Source organism: Sarcophilus harrisii, chromosome 3 (genome assembly GCF_902635505.1).
Source record: "Sarcophilus harrisii chromosome 3, mSarHar1.11, whole genome shotgun sequence".
NCBI classification, from domain to species: Eukaryota; Metazoa; Chordata; class Mammalia; order Dasyuromorphia; family Dasyuridae; genus Sarcophilus; species Sarcophilus harrisii.
This window is the reverse complement of record NC_045428.1, coordinates 498,985,489-499,007,628: the sequence shown is the minus strand read 5'-3', so window position 1 is coordinate 499,007,628 and position 22,140 is coordinate 498,985,489. Positions and strand designations below refer to the sequence as shown.

Here is a 22,140-nt window from a genome sequence, read left to right as displayed (position 1 = left end):
CCCCAGGTACCAAGGGAAATTCCAGGATGAGATAGCACTGGAGGTAAAGTGGCAAAGTCTAAAAAGTCAGAAATAGAGTTGGGAAGGTAATGAATGGTCATATTCTCCCTGCTCCTCTGCAGCTTCACTCTTAATGATCAGGATTAGTTCTCTTTGACCTATAGCCAGCGACCTGTGATGGAGTTTGTGCTTCTTGAATCTGCCTCCAAATAGGCTTTCTCTATTGCCCTGTTGAATTTGGCATCTCCAGTATGTACAAGTAGAAAATAGTTCTGCTGGAATACTTAATTCATGTTGGGACAGGAGGGGAGGAGAGGAGAGGAGTGAGTCAATACATATAGAATCTTGAAGAAAGTGTCTCAAGCTTACAGAATGAATGTAGCAAAGGATCATTCACGGCTCCCAAAAGTCATTTGGCTGAAGTCTTCAAGATTTGCCTATTAGACCTATTGTATATTTTCTGCTGAGCTCCTTGAGGCTTTCTTTCCTTATTATATCCAGTCTGTCCTCTGCTCTCAGTGCAGACACCGCTAGGATTTATTAGGATTATCTATGATAAACTCCAAGTTTTCTGCAATATATAAGATCCTTTTCTGGTCAAGGAAAGGAATAAGGAAAATAAGACTGAGTCCAAAGCCCCTTTCTTCTTCCCCAAATGATTCCTTCTCAGGGGTCATTCTTTTTCTTCTCTGCTTTCAGGCACTTCAGTCTCTGGGTTTTGAATTGGTCTATTTTAGACTAAATTTATGACTTAATTTCTCAATTTCTCTGAACACACTTCCAATGCAACATCATTCTAGTTCATCCAATGGTTTTGAAGGGCATCTAAATTGATCAAGTACTTTTCTATACTTAGCCTGAGACCCATGATCAATTCAATAGAAGTGTGTTCTCATCTGACAGTGGTATGTGGGTATGACATCTTTAAGTGGTGGGATGATTTTTTTTGATGGACTTACTCTAGCCTATCTTTATATTGAAATAATTAAATATTAGATCATAGAATCTTAGGATCATAAGTTAATAGAATCATAGGCTCTTAGATTACTTGAATATATGCCCAGAATACACTTCATTCTCCCCCTTCCTCTTGGAACCCCGGATTTTAAGATTCAGCTCAAGCCTCACCTTCTATGTGATACTTTTTTCCTGATTTCCTCAACTGCTAATATGTATTTCCTCCCCATAGGATTTTATATTCATTTTGTATATATTATGTATATAATATGTGTCTCTCCCAATTAAAATATAAACTCTTTGTGGACAGAGATTGTTGTGCTACTATCTTTGAATTTTCAGTGACTGGCCCAGTGTCTGGTAAATAGTATGTGCTTGTTGATTGATTGCAATCATAGGATCTAAATCTCAGATTCATAGAATCACGGGCTTTTAGAATTATAAAGACATAAATCTTTTTCTTGGAAATTTCTTTATAGTTTTTGCTTTTTTATCAATTCTATTTCTTAATATGTCTTTCCTCCCTCATCTATCTAGAGAGGCATCTCCTATTAAAAAAAACAAAAAAAGAAAGAAGGAAAAAAAAAAAAACTTGTGGCCGGGACAGAGATATAAATGCAGGATTGCTTTTGTCTGGAGGCCCTCTCTTCTAATTGACAAGTCCCTGGCTGGACCATTATTATTTCATGAGGTGCCCATGTCTGCTTTCTTCCCAGCTGCACTCTTCTTCCTTCTCTTGTCTTTTCTACCTCTACTACCAGCCTTACCACATTCTTTTCCAGCTCCCTTTCATGAAATCTTTTCCTACTAGAATGTAAACACCTTGAGGGTATATAAAGTCCTTCTCTGGCCAAGAAAAGAAATGATGAAAACAAGATCAAGGCTAAAGCCTCTTTTCTTTTTCCCAAATGATTCCTTCTCATGGGCCACTCTTTACCTTCTCTGTTTACAGACATTTGAAAAAAGCAATCAATATATCAACAGTTTTTCACATGTATAGTTCCCCAACTTTGCAAAGAAGAGAGAGGTGCATACTTGTATTTAGAAGCATAAATCTTATTTATAGGGCCTTAAGATCATAAAATATTGTATTTCTGTACATGCTTCAAGGATGTGTAATTTCTTTGGTGAGGGTACCCCTTCTAACTACATAGATGTTATTCCTTCTTTAACTTATTAGATGATCTTGGCATCTGCTCCAGTCAAGAAATTCATCATCTTGCATTCAGTGATATACCTGTTTGGAGTTAGTTTGGGATGATCCTCAGGCAAGAAACAGGTTAAGTCATTGGACTCATATGTGAAGCCTTGTTATTTCTGGTAGGATCCACAGTACTGTTGGTCTACTGGCAAAACGTGAAAGGTCCCAGAGTTTCCTTTATGTCATGATAAGGTTTCATAGAAAGAATTAATTCTTAGGATGATAGAAGAAGAAGGAACTAACCAGGATCATCATGGCTATATTCCGGATGTTTCAACACCTCAGAGTTATGTGATTTCTTCCCGCAAGCAGGTGTTCCCTATCCCCCCAGATCTCAAATCTCTCCCTAGTTTAGTCTTGGGGTTCCATTCTCCAAGATCCTATGGCTACAGTGCCCCCTTCTCCTCAGATAGCTTCCTACTTAACTCTACTACCACCACCCCCAACTGAATTTGTTCCAGGTGCCAGAATTGCTAATGATTGCTCTTGATCATGAGATCTTAGAGATAGAAACTTAGAAGTGATATAATCATATGCTGATGAAGAATGAGTAAGAAACCACTCTGGGTTGATTAGCCAAAGAGACTCCCCCCCCCCATATTGAGACACTTTTTCCTCCTTTCTCTTTCTAGTACCAAAGAAGACCCAAGAGATAGATTCGAATGAGAGATAAGCATTTATTAAGCACTCAAGATTTGCCAAGCACTATGTTAAGTTCTAGGGGTATAAACACAAGCAAACCAGATGGTCTTTACCTTCTAGTGAGGGGAGACTTCATAAAAGGAAACTGGAAAAGATGTACTAAGGCTGGTGGTATAGTAGAAAAGTCTAAAGAGCATAGAAGAGTAGAGCTGGGAGGGAAGGGAACATGAAATAATAAGGCACCTCATGAAATAATAAGGGTTTAGACCAGAGACTTGTCAATTAGAAAAGAAGGTCTCTGGTCAGAGGCAATCCTGCATTTATCTCTCTATTATGACTACAACCCCATTGTCCTGACAGCCCACTTTCTTCCCTGGCATCTCTTCTCTCCAGCTTCCATAATTTGACAACTGGTACCTCAAAACTTTTTTTTCATAGGAAAGTCCGAGATGACTTGGTGTAAAGTTTCTGACCTTGCCATTAAGTGGCCTTTGAAACATCCTGTTTTTGTCACCTGAATGGAATCTTAACTAATTGAAAGTGCACTTGGGGCAAATTATAATCATAACTTAGTTCCATCTCTTGAGAGGGGCAAATGTGTCCAGAAATTTTGTCTCAGCACATCTAAAATGCTTTTGGTGTCATGCAGTACTACCTTCTTTCACCACCAAGTGGCAATTGTTTATAGATGCACCCCCTATAAACTCTGAAAAGAACTCAAACCCAGAATGTCAAAACTAGAAGAAACCCTAGAATATAGAGGGTTCCTAGAATATAGAATGTCAGAATTGGAATAGTCAGTCAATTAAAAAATATTTGTCAAGCATCATCCTATGTACCAGGCACTGGACTTGATGCTAAGAATGTAAGGACAAAGAATGAGACAACTACTCAGAGTGAACTCATTCTAATATAGAGACAGGAAGTACCTAAATACGTACAGAAAAATATATATATATATAAAGAAAATAAATAAATGTGTACAAATTATGTAAAGATACCATAGTTTGGAAATATGTTTAGAAGAATTGCACATGTGTAACCTATATTGCATCACTTGCTGTCTAGGGGAGGGTGATGGTAGGGAGGGAGGGATAAAACTTGGAATACAAGGCTTTGCAAGGGTGAATGTTAAAAATTATCTTTGTGTGTACTTTGAAAAACAAAGTACTGTTATTATTTTTTAAAAAATACAATAGTTTGGGAGAGAAGGCACTAGCAATTGGAAAGAGCAGAAAAAGTTTCATGGACAAAATGATGCTTGAGATGCATTAAAGGAAGAAAGAAACTCCATTTGAAAAAGAGAAAGATTTCAGGCATGAAATTCTATGCATTCCAGGGATATGGATTCTATGCATTTTAGAGCTATACAGAATTGTATGTGAGGAGGGCAGTTAGGTAGAGCAGTGGATATAGATTGGAGGTAAGGACACCTGAGGTCAAATCTGGCCTCAGACGCTCAAGGCTGTAAGTAGTAATTAGTGCAAATATTTGAAAAATCATTCTCTGATTACATCCTAACCAGTCTCTGACATGATGAATTCTAAAGGTTTAATGAAAGCAGAAGTGATGCAAGGAATTCTCCACTTGATGAACAGGAAGAAAGGGATTCATCAGGTCAGGGCTGAGGTTAATTCTCAGATGAGTAATAATAGTAATAATGATATGATGGCTAGCATTTATATAGAACTTTAAGATTTGTCTAGCACTTTATATTATCCTTACACCATCCTTTGTGAAGTAGATAATATTATGACCTCCATTTTACAGATAAGGAAATTGAGACTGAAAGTTTTTTCTCAGGGTCACATGTGAGACTGAGGAATGATTCTTGACTTCAAGTCCAATATTTTGTCCACTCTGTCATCTGGCTGCAATTGATGCTCAGATATAACATGATTGGTCCACAATGCCTTATTTTGACTAATGTGACAATTCATCTGTCTCCTGGTACTGAACTCTTGTGTCCTGAAGCTTAGCCCTTGCTTCCTGATAGGCCCTGTCAAATGTTGCCATGAATTTTTATTTGCTGAGAGAGCCTCCCATTTTCTTTTTTTTTCAATTTGCAAACATGTCTGATGGGTTTCATTGTGAAAATAGAAGGCCTTCCTGACTCTTGCATCACAGAGGGCTGGCTGAATACAACCACAATACCTCTGCCCTCATCTGCTCTCAGCCTTGGTCCCCACAGCAACCAGATCATAGGAACCAGTATAAAATAACTTTGGAATTATCTCAGCATATTTTCCTCATCACAGCTGGCATATTGATATCCACAAAATAGATCTAACAGTGTCACTCCTACTAAAAAGTATTCTGTGGTTCTTTCTTGCCCCTAGGACAAGTTAAATTTTTCATCCCATTTAAAGCTATCCACAATGTGGTTCCCATCTGCCTTTCCAGTCTTATTTCATTACCATTTCTTTTTATGCTATTTCTGTTCCATTCAAATTGAACTTCCAGGTCCTCACCATACACAAAATTCTGTTTTCTATCTTGTCTTTGAACAAGTGGTCCCCCATGTAGTAAAATATGCCCCTTCCTCACCTCTGTTACAGAGTCGCTTGCTTTCATTCAATGCTCAGCTACCCACTAATACACAGAAACTTTTCTGATCTCAGTTAAACTTTTGAAATTATTTTGTGTTACTTTGTATATATACTTGATATTTACTTCTTTGTCTATTGTATCCTTAAGTAGAGTGTGAACTCCTTGAGGGCAGAGACTGGATTTTTTTTTGCCTTGTATTTCTGGCACATTGTGCCTACTATATAGTAATTTTTTAAAATGTTTGTTAAATTATTAAGGGCTTAATAAATGCCTGTTAGATTGAATTTAATTTAGAGCAACTTGGATGGGCCAGAACTTCGTTATGCTCATCTACACTGCTGACACTCTCGCCTCTTTCCCACTCTTGCCCTTAAGACTAGGAAATAATATAATCCAACTCCTTTTTTTTTTAAACAAGAGAGTGAACTGAGGTTCAGAGAGATGTAACAATTTTCCCATGGCTCTAAGTAGTGAAGCAGCTGTTTGAACCCAGAGTCTTTGATTCTAAGTCTAGCCTTCATGACTTGGCAACCTTTGGAACAACTTCCACAGAAAAAGATGAGGAATTTGTATCAGGAACTACATTGCTTTGTGTCACAACATAGAACTTAGAACTTAGAATGTTGGATCCACAAGAGACCTTAGAATTGTCAAGGATTTGTTGTTGATGAGACAAAATGGTTAACAGTGATAAATGTCCATCCACTGTGCTGAAAGTTGGGGATAAAGAGAAGCACAAGATACTTCCTGCCTTCAGGGAGCTTACAGTCTGAAGAAGACAAATAGAAACAACCATGTAAACAAGTTATATACAAGATAAATTGGAGAGAGTCTATCAGAGGAAGTTAATGATGTTGAGTTATCAGGAAAGACTTCTTGAGGAAAGAGAGATTTGAACTGAGGCTTGAAGGTAGCCAGGAAACTGGGAGATATAGGGGAGAGAAGAGCATTCCAGGTACAGGAAACAGTCAGTTAAAAATCCAGCAGAGTAAGGAAATGAAGTAAAGTCTGTGAACAACATTACAGAGGCCATTGTTACTCTATTATAGAGTTGGTGGAGGGGAGTCAAGAAGACTGGAAATGTAGGAAAGGTAACCAAGTTGTTAAAGGTTTTAAAAATCATAAGATTTTTTGGGGAAAAGATTATGAGCTCAGCTTTGGATATGATGAGGCTGAGATATCTATGGGACATTTAGTTTAAGATATCTAAAAGACAATTGCAGGTGTGAGATTGGTGGTCAGGAGAGAGGTTAGAAATGGATAAATAAGTGGGAGAATTATCTGCACAGAGATAATTGAGCTTGTGAGAAGCTGATGAGATTGTCATTTCCCTGGGTTCCCCATTTCTATTTGGATTTAAGAGGCTCCTGGAAGAGCCAGGATTTCTTTATCAAAATCCATAGGTTTGACAGCTCATTTTATGGCCTCTATTGACCTCCTTCTTGTGGCTTACATGGTAGTGATAGAGTAGAGACAAACAGATGCGATGATGATGGTGGCACTGAGCACCAAAATAGTGTTTTCAGTCATTCAGTAACTATTAAGTGCTATGTCTCAGCCACTATGCTAAGCTCTGGGCTGGAAATAGCTATCTGCTTATGAATGCAATTGTAAAAATTATTAAACTGTAAATTTTAAACTAAATTTTTGATTTAAATTTTCATTTAAACTAATAGAAAGTAGTCTTAAAATGAATGGGTGGAGAATTGAGAAGACCAGGAAAATCCTCTTGTAGAAGGTAAGATTTCAGTTGTAGATTTGAAGAAAGCAGGATTTGGAGGCACGGGAGAGAATCAGTGAAGAGGTCCAAAGTCACAAGACTGATTGTCCCATGGGAGAGATAGCGAAGAGATCAGTTGTCACTGGATCACAAAGTCTAAAGAGAGGAATATAAAATACGTGAAGAGTTGAAAGAAGAATGAGGTCAGGTAATAAAGGATTTTTAAAAACCAAAAGAAAAAAAAAGATTTTATATTTGATTCTGGAGGTAACAGGGACTCAATGAAGTTTATTGAGTGGGAGAGTGACAAGATCAGTTCTGCACTTAAGGAAATCCTTAAGGATGATTATATCATATCCCAGAAAGAGGAGATGAGAGCATCTTTTTATCATGACCACATTCCGGGAGTTGATGTTTCTGGAAGTAGCCATGACTTTTTAAGCTAAGGTAGCACTGAGCCTGGTTAAGCCCTCTGATATCGTGGATGCTCCAATTGGCCCAGCCTTTACTGACCAGCAACCCATGAAGACTGGAAGCAACTGCCTCTATGACCTCAAATCTGCCGGTCCCCCTTCTTTGTTTACTCTCCCTCTTAGTGACCTCATCATGTCCCCTGGGTTCAATTATTATCTCTGAGTCAAGCTCCTCTCTCCCCACTATCCTCTTTGATACTCCCCCAATCAACACTGGAGTGGAGCTGTCCTTGCTGATGATTGGAGGGTGAGTAAATCAGTCTTCTTTAGTTCTTCAGGGCTGGAACACTCAACTTTTCCTCCTCCATCCTCAGGACCCACCATCAGACTTGGATCAAGACGAGGACCTCAGTATAGGCTTTTATCATCAGTCCTTCCCACTCCAGTTCTTTTGCCATAAGGTCCCACCTTCCAACTATTTCTCTTGCTCAGGGCAATTGAAAAAGGCTTTCCCAGTAGCTTTAGTCACATTGGCCTTGTTCGTTGTACAAGGCACTCCCATCTTATGACTCCATCCCTTTGTACTGGTTTCCTTCACATTTGGAATGCTCTTCTCACTTCTTCCTTCTAGCTTCTTTCAATGCTTAACTCAGCTATCTTTCTGCAGAAAGCTTTTCTTGCCCCCTACTCCCAACACTGCTAGTGTCCTCTCTCTGAGATTACTTTTCATTTATATAATTATTTACACCCCTATCCCCCATTGAAGGGAAGAATCATGCTTTTGTCTTTTTTTGTATACTCAGTGCTTAGTATGATACCTAGCATATAGTAGGTGCTTAATAAGTGCTTGTTCACTGACTGATTGGACGATGGCTGTCTTTAACAATTTTCTAAATGTTGATAATACAGATTACTAGATCAAGAATCCTAAAATGACTCAAATGATAACTTTCCTCTCCACTACCTATGTAACCTTGGGCAAATCACTTCCCTCTGGGCTTCAGTTCCTTCCCATGTAAAATGAGGAAATTGGTCCAAAAGACTCCTCCTTTATCATTTGGGACCAGACTGGTGTAGCAGAGACAATAAGCACAAGGGCAGTCAGATTGCCCTGACCAATCTAAACATAAAAATTGCTTCAGTTACAAGCATTTAACAAGCCTCCTAGTATTCTAGAAAGGTTGCTTGAGGTTGAGGGTACAAAGACAAAATTGAAACAATCCTTGTCCTCAGGAAGTCCCCAAGGAAAGTTCTATAGGGCTACAAAAAGTTTGGAGATTTGTTATTCCTAGAGTAAAGGGTGTGAAAATGACCTCTTAGAGACCCTATGATTCAAATTCACAGACTGCATAGGCCATCACACACTTTTCCTGTTTCCTTGTTGTCAAATAGAATTTCTGATCTCTGGTCTACATCTATCTTTCTTCTACTCAGATGTCCTCACTTTGCCTCCCATTTTTCCCTATACAAAATCTGTTTTATTATTCTTTTTCATCTGGGAGAGCTAGGGAGCACCATGGATAGAGCTCTGAGTTCAAGTTTAGTTTCACTGATTAAGCTGTGGGACCTTGCACAAGTTATTTAACTGCTTATCTGCTTCTTTCCTTAATTCCAAAATGTAGATAACACTTACTTTGCGGTGTATGGATAAAATGCATTGATATTTGTAAAGCCTTAGTACAGTTTCAAACACTTATTAAGCTGTGTCACCTTGCACAAGTCACATAATTGCTTATCTGCTTCAGTTTCCTTAATTCCAAAATGGAGATAACATTTACTTACTTTGCAATGTTGTTTTATGGATAAAATGCAATGATATTTATAAAGCATTAGTACAGTTTCTGGCACATAGTTGGTGCGTAATAAATTCTTATTCCCTTTTCCCTTTCCAATAACCATATTTCACATCATTATAACTTCAAATAGTGTGAATTTGTATACATGCCAACAGACACTTCAAGGGATTCATTGTTTGCACTTATCAGGACCTAGCTGTATTCCAGATACTCAGAAGGATGATAGAAACGTTTAGAGCTAGAAGGGATCTGAGGAAGTATTTTATGAATTTTATAAATGAAGAAACAAAAGCTCTGAGGACATTTATATCCCAGGTCTCCTGACTCCAAACTGAGTGTTTTTTCCAAGGAAACTAGTTAGCATCATGGATGGAGTACTTGAGTCTGGGGTCAGGAAGAGAGCCCCGCTGAGATGCTGACTTTGCTGTGTGGCAAAAAAATCACCTGATCCACTTCCTGCCTTAATTTTCTTAGCTGTAAAATGGAAATAACAGCAACTACTTTATGATCAAATTTAACTTATGTAAAGTACTTTAGAAATCTTAAAGTGCTATGTTAGCTGTGTATTCGGAAGATAGACTTTGTCAGCAGGTTTGTTCTTTAGTACAGGAAAAAACAGCAAACCAGCAAACCAACCTCATGTAGTAAAGAATTCTGACCTCGAAACCATAGAGTCTAAAGGCTTTATTGCTATAAAGAAGTCCTAGATATTATCAAGATCAAATCAATTTATAGAGTAGGAAGCAACAGAAGTTCCAGGAGGAGGTTGACACACTTGTTCAAGGTCACTGTCAGGATTTCCGTCTTGCTTTTTTGACTCCAAATCTAGGGTCCTTTTCATTACAACATCCTATCTCACTTACATACTATAGGGTGTTCAGAACTGAGTTCTAATCCTTGTTTTGGCATTAACTTACTGTATGATATTGAATGAACCACTCCCTTTTCAATCTCAGTTCCCCATGATGTAAAAGGGAGCCAAGAAGTCGTTTTTATCCTATCTACCTCACGGTGTTCTCAAATTCTAAAACACTATGAAAGGTATAACTGTTATTATCATCATCATCATTATCATCGTTATTGTCATACTTTATGTCCATCGATACTTTATGTCCCCCTCTCTTATATTTGCTAGGTCACCTCTTTCTTCCTTTTCCAGGTCTTTTGTGTGTACCAGTGGCTATGGACCAGCATCTAACCAGTTCTCTCGATGAACTTGTAGAACACGAGCTGAGGAAGTTTAAGAGGAAACTATACCACATTGCACTAAAGAAATGTTATAAGCCCATTCCTTGGGGGAAATTGGAACCTGCCCACTGTGATGATCTTGCTCAAATGTTGGTTAAGTATTATGGAGAAAAGTATGCCCTGGAAGTTACTCTGAAGGTTCTAAAAGCCATTCACCAGCAAGATGTGGCCGACATGCTCCTTAAGAAAATCCAACAGGGTGAGTTAGGGCAGGGACTGAAGCTCTCTTGCTGTCTTTCACCATTTTGGTTCAAGGGAAAGGGACCACCTGTCTTCTTCCATGGGTGCCATCTTTTGATGATGGAAATAGGGACCTTCAGATAAGATCCTATCCTGAAGAGCCAGTTGTCATCAACTGGCAGTGCCCTTTTGCCACCCAAGCACTTTGACTAATTCTCATCTCTTCTTAGGCTTAGACACAGTCCAAAAAACATCATGTCTTCCAGGGGTCGAGACACTTCTGGGAACATAAGAACAAATGCTAGCTCTTCCCGGATAAGGTTCTGATCAAGATAGAGACAGACTCTTTTAAAGGTTCAGTTGATAAAGGGATGATAAAGGGATCACCAGTGTTGGAAGTCTCTCCAAAGCTGACTGACAACAGCTAGCCCATGCTGACTATTTTCTGGGGGAGGGGGGTTAACATGAAAAATGTGAGGGAGTTAACATGAAAAATGTGAATCTAATTGGGAGATTGCTTTCAGTCTGCATAGCTCTCTAATGCCTTATGGTTCCCTGAATCGGGCATGCTGTGTCAAATCAATACTAGAGATTTTAGATGACTGATTGGATGTGGTTCAAAGTTTAAAAATCCTATAACCTCAGGATCCCATTGCATAAAAGCAGGAGTTCATCTTTGACTTATCTACCTTTGTGGGAAGCTCTTTGTATATCTGTCTTTTATCATTATTTTGCTAGATATACTTCAGTAAAAGTTTGCTAGTCAGATCTCAAGGGGCCTTAGGATTCAGGGGAGATAGTAATTAACTAATATTAAAGGATGGCTATATAGTACAATGGGTAGGGCATTGGGCCTGAAGTCAAGAAGACTTGTTAAAAAAACAAGTTCAAATCCAGCCTCAGACACTTACTAGCTGGGTGATCTTGGGAAAGTCACTTAACCACGTGTACCTCAGTTTCCTCATTTGTAAAATGAGCTGCAGAAGGAAATGGCCAACCACTTTGCCAAAAAAGTCCCAAATAGGCTCATGAAGAGTTGAACATGACTGAAACAACTGAACAATGACATTATGAGTTATTGTTGTAGTGAATAATTTTGTAGTTTTATAGTTTACAAAACATTTTTCTTCCAAGAACCCAGGGAGGAACTGAAGTGGTTAAAGTAATAATAATAGTCAATATTTATGTAGCTTTTTTTTTTTTTTTGCTGAGGCAATTGGGGCTAAGTGACTTGCCCAGGATCACACAGCTAGGAAGTGTTAAGTATCTAGTGGTCAGATTTGAACTCAGTCTTTCTGACTTCAGGGCTGGTGCTCTGTCTACTGTCTCACCTAGTGCCCCCATTTATATAGCATTTTAAGGTTTGTTCACAACCACCATGGGAAGAAGGTACCATTTTACAGATGAGGAAATTGAGGCAGAATCACACACTAGTAAGTATCTAAGGCTAGATCTGAATTCAGCTCTTTCTGACTCCAGGTTCAATGTTTTATCTATTGTACCACCTAAACTCAGTAGAGACTCAATGATCATTTGTTGGGAGATATTATGGTAGCATCCTCTTATTTAGGTGTAGGTTAGGGAGAGCCTCTCCAGCTTTGAGACTGAGTTTCACTGTAGCTAGTGAATTATTAGGCTCATTTTATTGATGGGGACATATAAAAGACTTGGAAGAGTAATAGTAGAAATTATCATAGCTGGGACTTGAAGCTATATATATTGTTTCTGAGCTTAATGCTCTGTTTGCTCCTTTATTATTTATTGTTGTTTAACATAAACCTATTTGGGGTTTTCTTGGCAAAGACGCTGGAATTGTTTTGCCATTTTCTTCTCCAGCTCATTTTACATTTTACACATGAGGAAACCGAGGCAAACAGGGTTAAGTGACTTGTCCAGGATCATACAGCTAGTATCTGAGGCCAGAATTGAAATCAGGTCCTCCTGAGCTCCATAGAGACATGGAGCTCTATGCCCTGTGCCAACTAGTTTGTTATTACTTATAACATATCTATGCACTATAGTGCCACCTGGTGTCCCTTACTCCTTTATGCTGCTGCTCAAATTAAAAAATAAAACAAAACCCATTCTTCATATGTTTATAGATTACAAATCAGAAGGGATAGTATGATGTAGCTGACGCAGTTCTAAACTGGAAAGGTCCTGGATTCAAATTCTACTTTTTTGAAACTACCAATCTGGGGAGCTTAGGTCTCTCACCTAGGTTTTTGCACTTCAAGGCTAGGATACTTTCTAACCATTCTTATTAAATTAAATTATCATCCATAGTCAGTGATCCAGTGCTGGGTCAGGGAATGCTGGTCTTCTGGAGTCAAGACCCTTGATTAATATAGTTGCAGAGCAGAATGCTTTTAAGCAAATTGCAGTGTGGTCTGGTGGAAAGAGCTCTGGACTTGGAGCTTAGCAGTCAAATTTTGTTTCTAATCCATCTTTGTTGTCTCTGTGAGTTTGGACAAGTCCTCTCTCTCTGAGAATTCAGTTAAAATCTGAAAACCAATTCTTGAGTCTCTTCTATGATAGGGTCAATCCCCCACCCAGGCCTAAAGTAGGACATTTTTATTTTCATATCAACAAGGAAAAATTTCGTTTACTTTTCAGAAGGAAGTGATGAGAATGATGAAAAAGATGAAAGTGATGAGGGTGATAGTGATGAAGATGAAACAGATGATGATGAAGAGGATGAAAGTGATGAAGATGATGAAACAGATGATGATGAAGAGGAGTAAGATGACAAAGGAAAACAATGGGAAAAGAGATGATGAAGATGATATAGAATAATAAAATCTTACACTCAAGTCACTGGGAGTGATTCAAGAATCATCAAAATATAGAATTTGAAAATCATAGAAACATAACATTAGAATCTTGGGATCATAGTATCTAAAGACTATGTCACAAAGGTATGTGGGATCACAGAATTGGAAGACTACTCAGGTCATCTAGCCCAAAGCTTCTTAAACTCTGATTTGTGACCTTATATGGGGTCACATAGTTGAATGTGGGGGGGTCATGAAATTATGATTTATTATCAGTAAATGTTTGATTTGTACACCTATTTTATACCTATATATACAGGGTCACGAAAAAGTTTGGTTGCAAGTGGAAAAAGCCCTGGTCTAGCCCAATTCACACCTGAGAATCCCTTCTACATCATATCTGACAAGAGATTATCCAACTTTTTGGCTTAGAGGGAGAACTTGCTACCTTCCAAAATTGTCAATTGCATTCATGAAATAGTTCTAATTATCAGAACTTTCCCTCCAATACTCCCTATTTTTTCTTCTGGGGACAATCTAAGGAATCTAATAAATTTGTTTTCCAAAGGAGTGCACTTCAGATATTATGGAAGCCATTTAAAGTGTTCTCCCCAACTCTTCTCCAAGCTAAACACCCAATTCCTTCAACTAATTCTCATATATCCTGACCTCAAAGCCTTACATATTATCCTGATGATTCTGTCACATCAAACCAACAAGCATTAGTACTATGTGCCAAGCACTATGCTAATAAAAATACAAACAACATGAAAATCCTTTCCTGATCTCAAGAAGCTTATATGCTAGTGAGGGAAGGCAATCATAAAAGGAAGAAGAAAAATGGAGAGGGAAGAAGTAGGAAGGTATTCAAATTGGGGCGTAGTAAAATCCAGGGAATGGAAAACCTTCTCAAAATGGAAGGTTTTCCTTCTGGAAAGAACTCACCAATGGGAAAAGGGTGCATTGGGAGTAGAGGGAGAAGACCAGCTGAGTTAGTGTCTTGGAGTCTATAAGATGATTTGACTTTTTGCATCCCCTTCATTTTATAAGTGGAAAAACAAAACATGTCCAAAACAGAACTTACTACTTTTTCCTTCCCAATTCCTTTTCTAAACTTCTTACTACTTTTTCCTTCCCAATTCCTTTTCTAAACTTCCCTATTTCTGTTGAGGGCTTCTATGTGGGCCCAAACATACTCTGCTATAGTCATCACTTGGATGAAGAGACAAAACAAATTTGGTAAGAATTTTTGTGTGGCTCCACCAAGGATAATATAATATTCAATAGAGACAAGAGTTTACAATATAATGCTTGTTTATACCTCGGGTTTCTAATAAGCATGTGTGAGATCCAAGAAGAAATGGGTTTCAGGGCTGGGGATTTAGCATTATAAGATCATAGGATGGAAGAACAAATTTGGGGGTGGATTGTGGAGGGTCATGCTGGGATCAGGAATTTAGACTTTACCCTATAAGCCATGGAAGGTTTCTGAGCCTTGGAAATATGTGATAAAAGCTGAACATTAGAAATTTGAATCTGGAAGGATGTAAGAAGGGCAAGAATCACAGACAAGCTGAAGGTTCGGATTTTTGTTAAAATGTACTTTTTGGTAAAATTCTCACTTTCAGATGTTATTCCTACCTTAGCTTGAATTAAGGATGAGGATATGAGAAGTAGGTATAAATAGCATTGGTATTAGGGAGGGGAGAGGAGAAACAAAGAATTTTGGAGCTATAATTAGAACAATTTTGGACCAGTCTATTAGAATATTAAGTGATCCTCACAAACTTGTGGAAAGATTCAGGGAGAGTGTTAACAAGTATATTAATATATGTTAATATATAAGTATATTAATATATATATATAAACAAAAGAGGAAACAACATGGATGGCCCTGAATTAAACAATGACAAGGATCCAGGTCTTCAGGACCCTTTTCCCTACATAATTCTGTGATTGGAATTCTGGGGGCCTGGGGACAGGGAAAGGTACAGTTCTAGCATTTTCTGGGATCCTTCAGAATAAAAATTAGTTCTTTGTCCTCTCTAAATCTATTCAAGCTAAATACCACTTCTCTCTTATTAGATTTCTCTCATCTGTGTCTTTTGTCCTTATTTTTTCTTTCCAGTCTTATACTTTCCCTCATCCTGTAAGTTTCTGAGGGTGGGAAAACGAGTTAGGGGGTCCCTCATTCCTGCTATATGCCCTCCTTATCCATCATTCTTTCAAATTGGATGTCCATTCAGTATTTATACAAATTTATTTTTTCATGAACAGTTTGGACTATATGCTTCTGAATCTCCTGTTAACTGAGAATCTGATTCAAAGAGATAGAGACAGGGAAAAAGATTTTTTACGGTGACCTGAAAAGGGTGTGGAGAATATATATTTGGATGAGGGATGGATAGGACATTTAGCAGAAACTAGAGGCCCTTCCCATCCTTTGGTATTGCTCTGAAATCTGATAAAGGTTTGTCAGAAGCTACAGAGACAAGAAGGGGCTAGTAAAGAAAATGGAGGCTCTTGGGAGGCAAGAGGAATGGAGGTAGGATTTCCACCACCTGAAGGATCCCTAGAGATGTTAGAATTCTACTCATTCCCCTTGGAGATTTAGAATTGCATTTGTGTGTATGTGTGTGTGTGTGTGTATAATATATATGTGTGAATATATATACATATATATATATATATATATATATACACAGTTGCTCATATGTCCTTTCTCCCATTTGAATATGAGTTCTTGCATGCAAGGATCCAATTCTTTCCTTTGAGCACTTAACATGTAAGCATGCTTAATAAATGCTTGGTAGCTGACTTTTTTTTTCTGTGTCTGAGTCTTTTTATCCTTTCCAAAGGGCTCATGCTCTGTTCTCAGAAGAGGGTACCAGCTTTTCCTTTCCCTCTGGGTTAGTGACCTCATTCAACTACAGACACTAGGTCATCCATCTTCAGTGGAGTGATCTTTAGCTCTCCCTCCCCCAGGCACTTAATCATGTTGAGAGAGAGAGAAGAGAACTTGTGGGTGAGGTGGAAGGGGGAGAAGGAACATTAGAAATATGGGCTTAGGGACAGGAAGAAGAAAAAAAGGTTAATAATTAGAATTGGAATTACTTTTCCAATTTAAAGGTCTTGTAGTTAAGCTTTGAGTAGAGAGCTGGAGGGAGAGGACAGCAGTCTGGGTCAGGAGAAAGACCAAGTGAACATGTCCTCTCCTAACTCTTTGCCAGCTAATGATGGACTCTGAGCAAGGTCCAAAGAACAACTCAATCCTGCTCTATGTAGCATGTAACCAACCAGTGGAGTGAAGGGGGTTTGGCTGGCCCAGTATGGTGGAAGGATGATGCTGGATTTATAGCCAGAGGTGTAGGGTTCAAATCCTGCCTCAGTCATTCTTTAAATGACTTCTCTAAACCTTAGTTTCCAAATGCATAAAAATAACTTCTAATTAACCACCTAGCTCTAAATATATAATCAGATGAAAGCCTCTAGTCTGAGAGGAAGTCTGAAGGGGAGTCCCTGTCTTCAGGAAGTCCAAAGTGTGTGTGTGTGTGTGTGTGTGTGCGTATGTGTGTGTGTGAGGAGAGAGAGAGAGAGAGAGAGAGAGAGAGAGAGAGAGAGAGAGAGAGAGAGAGAAAGGTGAGGGAGAGAGAGAATAGAGAAACAGAAGAGAGAAGAGGGAGATATGGCTCCGTCCTCAAGGAGTTCCTGGTCTGAGGTCTGAAGATAAGGCACTGCTTTAAGAAGATCCCATATCTGAGAAAGAGACACTTTCTGCCTTTAGGGTTTCCTATTACTGGGGGAAGACATAACTCTCACCTTCTAGGAGTTAGTTTTGGAATTCAAAGTGACACAGCCTCTGTTGTGAGGCAGCCCCGGTCTCAGGGCAGAGGTGTATTTAGACCATTTCTAAATTTTCACTGTGAGCATTTACTTTGAAAATCTGCAAACATTACAAATCAGGGCTTGATTGTTTTGTTGATTTCTAGACTTCAAAATATATTAATACAATTTAAACTTGAGGGTGTGTCACAGGTATATCCCCCCACTCCGAAAGACAGTGGTTAAACATTTACCTGAACACTTCTGTTCAAGGTGAGAGACAAAAGTATGTGCAAAAAAAAAAAAAAATACCTTCACACCCTCCAGAGCCATCTGCAAACAGGTCAATTGAGAACTAGAAGAGGAACAGTGGTAGGATCAGAGCCTGGTAAATTATAAAGGATCCTTAGGGTATTGTATTTGTAGCGTGAGAGAAATGAAAGAGCATAGACTAGTGGGAGAGGGGGCGAAGCTGCGGGGGAGGGGGGGTGGGGAGGGAGAAGGCTGCCGAGGTGAGAGGAGACTGAAGATTGGGGTTGAAACTCTAGGATTCCTTCAGCACATTCCTCTGTCAGGGAGGGATCACACCATCTGCCTTTCTTTGTCTCCTCCTGTCTCATCATGGGCCTCTGTCTTTCTGTTTCTATCTTGTTGCTTATGCCTGTCTCTACTTTTGTCTCTTTCCTTGTTTCTCCCTCTAACTGAATCTACAGTTACTATTTGCTCACTCTTTTCACTCTCTCCTCTTTCCTTCTTTCCTTCTTCCCTCCCTCCCTTCTTTCTTTCTTTCCTTCCCTACTTCCTTTCTTCCTCTCTTCTTTCCTTCTTCCATCCTTCCCCTCCCTCTCATACTTTCTTATTCCACATCTATTATCTCTGCCTCGGAGCTGAGGAAATATAAAGCTTGAAAAGATCTTGTCCCTATATTTAGAGAATTCAAAGTCTAGAAGTTATAACAACAGTACCATTTGACATTTATGTGACACTTTTAAGTCAATAAGAAATATTGTGTATTACACAGAAGAAATATAATGTATTACATATGGGACTTTGTGGCCAGTCCCTTCATCACCCTGAGGCTCAGTTACCTCATCTGTTAAACGAGGGGCTTGGATTAGATGGTATTTAAGTCCCTTCTAATTGCCTGAGGAGCAGAGTAGGGGAGGACCAAAGCAATAAGAATCTAGTCTCAAACAGGAGCTTCAGTTATTTTACAATGTTTTCCAGGGCTAGCCCTGCTGCTACTAATGAAATGGTTAAAATGACTCATTCTCTTGGGACTTGAGACATATCATGTTAAAATCCTAAGATCTTGAAATCTTCATTTAATTTGATGCCAAGTAATCACATGGTAGTCACCCAGTCATCCAATCACAATCTCAGAACTTTTCTTGGCTCTTCAGTTTCCCATATCATGTGTAATTGGTTGCCAAATCTTGTTTCTATTTCTATAATAGCTCTCATATTCTCTTTGGGGTTAGTTGGTCTGTTGTTGTCCTTTGCTCTTGAAGAGGATCAAAATGACATCACTATGTTACAGTTGAGTTTCAGTGTGTCCGACTGTAGCTGATCAGAATAATATGAGCTCGGAGTGCTCTGCCACAAGTCGGACACAAATAGTCTCTTTGTCTCTTTGGGGGGTATGAATATTCAAGGAGGACTAGCACCTCAGGGATGATCATCCATCTTTGGTGCCTACTTGTCCCCCAATTCTTATCTGTGGCTCCAAGAAGTGGGATACACAGCACAATAGCCACACCTGTAATAGCCACATCTATAAAATCAGGGGTTGGACTTGGTGATATCTAGGATTCCTTTATGTTCCAAATCTGATATCTTATGGTCAACATGAACGTCTTTCTGCATTTTAAAGTGAATAGGTGGTTTTAGATTTGGAGTTAGGAAGACCAGAAGTCCAATCCTCCCTCTTTGTGCAGCTTTGTGCACGTGGACAAGTTACTTGATGTCAGCCTCAGTTTCCTCATCTGTAAATGGGGATAATGAAAGCACCTACATATCAGGGCTGCTGGGATGATTGAATGAAATGTCTTTTTTAGAATGCTTTGCAAACCTTGGAGAGGTGTCTAGATGCTGCCATATTTATTATGCATCTTGTTAGTAAATGGCATGTACCTACACATATACACACTACCCATACACACGTGTGTGATAGCATGTACAGGATAAATGAAGTCCTGAACTGATTTCTGCTTGATTATACAAGATAGCGTGAGGCAGCAGTTACCATAATAGGAATGTTTTACTTTCTGTTCCACATCAGAACTTGGGCTAAGTTTCTTGCCTTAGTTTTCTCAGCCTTAAAATGGGTCTGTGAAGGGACTGAAAAGATCGGGTCAGGTAGATTGCCTATGGAATAGCCAGATCCAAGACCAGGCTGGTGTTCAATAAATGCTTGTTGAATTCAGTTGAATTGAACCATGGATATCAAGGAGGAGGTACTTCAGACCTATCAGCCACTAGAGGGCAGCTGTCTCCCAATTATTCCTTAGTGTTGATTAATTGGGAATAGGGCTGTTTAAAATGGTATCTGGAAAGTTGGGCCAGATGCTGGTGATTGTCGTGTGAATGCACTGAGTTGTGGGGAAGCTAGCATGGTTGACCATTGCTGGGGGTCATGGTTTGGGAGATTAGGACAAGTGTTGGGAATTTCTGTCAATTCAGGACTTCAGAATCATAGTGTCACAGATTTAGAGCCAGAAAGCAACCTCAGAGGTTAACTAAATGAACCCCTTCATTTTCTAGATGAGGGAGCTGAGGCCAGTAAAGGCTAAGTGACTTGGGTAAAGTCATACAGGAGGAGCAAGTCCCTTAATGGCTAATTCTGCCAGTTGCTGAATTACAACAGCCTGTGAGTTCCAGGCTCTAGGTTGCCTCCATTTTGGGAAGCCAGTCGCTGATTTCTAAGGACTCAGAGGAGAATAAAAAGCTTCCTGGCAGAGGTAAATTCAAATTCTCCTTCTCTGCTTCTGTTCTTTGGAGTGTTTGGCCCAATCTGCCTTGATCTGGGGCTTTTTTGAATCCCCTACTCTCTTTGTTGATGGCTTGATAGGAGAATGATCCACTGCTCCTTTTTGACAGTGAGTTGCCTTCATGGAGACTTTTAATGAAAACTGGGTGATTGTTTCTCAGACAGAATGGAAGATTGGCTGATCGCAGACATGGCAGAAAGAGTCCAGCCCTTACAGCCATGCAGGGATATGTCCAGGAACATGTGAAAATTCTGTATTCAATTCTTTTTCTAGTTATGAAATATACTAAGCAGTTTTTTGGTTGGCTTTGGTGCCAGGAAGACTAATGATGGAACTAGAGCTTGTCTGCACGCAAAAGGATTAATATACTCTCCCTCAGCCTATTTTTCTAATCTCCTTTCTTGTTCTATAGAAACAGAAACTACTTGAGTCTCAGATTGGGTGGGGTGGAAAAGAGCACTGACTTCCACTGCCTCATTTCCCTGCTACTACCTGTCCCTTATTTTATGGTGGCAGGGAGTGTCCTAGCAACTGGTTAAGACAGTTAGATCCATCAAGACTATCTGAGGCGGTACTTATGCTTGGGATCCTGGTAGGAGCTGAGTCTGGTGAGGATCTAATTAGACATTGGACAACCTCCTTAATTCAGTTCAGCCTATCAGAAGACTGACCTGAGTTGGTGAATCTGACAAGAAACTAACCCAGCTGGACAAGGAAGTGATGAGATGCCAGTCTCAGAAGTGAGCTCAGTGGGCTCTCTGAGAAGAGAGAACAGACTCCTCAGGCCAGGAGTCTTGAGGTACTCCCTCCCCACTTCAAACAATGCGTTCTAGATTGAGCTCAGGCTCCCAGAAGAATTGAGTATATGCAAGGGTAGGGTGTGCTTCTGGTTTTGGGGAAGTAATTTTCTTGGAAAATTTCTAGTAAAGACTCATTGAGAGCAGACTAATTGAAAATAGTGAGATTGTTATTGTTCAGTAATTTCAGTCCTGTCTCTTTGTGATCTCATTGTGGTTTTCTTAGGAAAGATACTGGAGTATGTCATTTCCTTCCCCAACTCATTTTATAGATGGGGAAGCTGAGGCAGACAGGGTTAAGGACAGGGAAATATCAACTAGTTAATTGATATTATGGAAGAGCACACCAAATGGGAACTCATGAGGGTTATCCTTAGAATGCTGAGGGGAGAAATTGTCAACAGTAGTGTGGATGATGGTTTGGAGAGTCAGCCTAGAGGGGATACCACCCAGGGAAGGTATAGAAAATGTTCCTGCCCAGTCTGTACTAGATGACCTCTAAGGATCTTTCTAGCTCTGAGATGATTTTGTTTTGTAGCTTCCATATCCACAGTCTTGTTATGCTCCTACTCCATTGTTTCTGGCTAGTCGCTTATCCTACCTTTTAGCTCTTCTTTGGGGGCAGCTAGGTAATACAGAGTGTAGTGTACTGTGTATAAAGTCAGGAAGACCTGAGTTCAAATCCACTTATTAGTATTGTGATCCTAAGCAAACCACTTAAGCTCTGTCCAGCTCAGTTTCTTTAATTGTAAAATGGAGGTCATAATAGTACCTCCCTCTCAGGGCGCTTGTGAGAATCAAATGAGATAATTATTTTTAAAGTGCTTATCACCATGCCTGGCACATAGTAGGTGCTTAATAAGTGCTTTATTTCTTTCTTCCTGTGATAAGAGAGGCTCATAATTTTAATACTGTTTTAAGGTTTACAAATACTTTCTTGCAACTATGGTAAGTAGTTTTATTTCCATTTTACAGAATAGGCTGGGAGAGGAAGACTTGATTTTTTGAAGTATCAGAGTTGGTATTCTTACTCTGTTTAGTGTTCTTCCC

General features: G+C 39.3%; 1 protein-coding gene across 3 annotated transcripts; it reads left to right on the top strand.

The window, feature by feature from the left end:
- Window positions 1-6,051: 6,051 nt before the first annotated feature.
- Window positions 6,052-14,031, top strand: LOC100915584 (pyrin-like). Of its 3 annotated transcripts, XR_004233240.1 has the most exons (5): window positions 6,052-6,146; window positions 7,027-7,278; window positions 10,439-10,726; window positions 13,324-13,625; window positions 13,801-14,031. XR_004233240.1 is itself a non-coding variant. In XM_031961373.1 (4 exons), the coding sequence occupies exons 2-4, from the start codon at window positions 7,269-7,271 to the stop codon at window positions 13,449-13,451; spliced, it is 426 nt and encodes a 141-aa protein (XP_031817233.1). In that variant the 5' UTR covers window positions 6,052-6,146; window positions 7,027-7,268; the 3' UTR covers window positions 13,452-13,633. The 3 variants fall into 3 exon arrangements, 2 of the variants coding, with proteins under 2 accessions (XP_031817233.1, XP_023355465.1); XM_031961373.1 differs by lacking the exon at window positions 13,801-14,031 and having other exon boundaries at window positions 13,324-13,633; XM_023499697.2 differs by lacking the exons at window positions 6,052-6,146; window positions 7,027-7,278; window positions 13,801-14,031 and adding an exon at window positions 7,677-7,790 and having other exon boundaries at window positions 13,324-13,466.
- The last annotated feature ends 8,109 nt before the right edge of the window (window positions 14,032-22,140 follow it).

What these genes read in the sequence shown, in the direction of transcription:
- LOC100915584 (XM_031961373.1), top strand. An exon ending in CCTTAAGAAAATCCAACAGG is followed by an intron (nt 10,727 to 13,323) that starts GTGAGTTAGGGC and finishes TTTACTTTTCAG; the next exon opens with AAGGAAGTGATGAGAATGAT.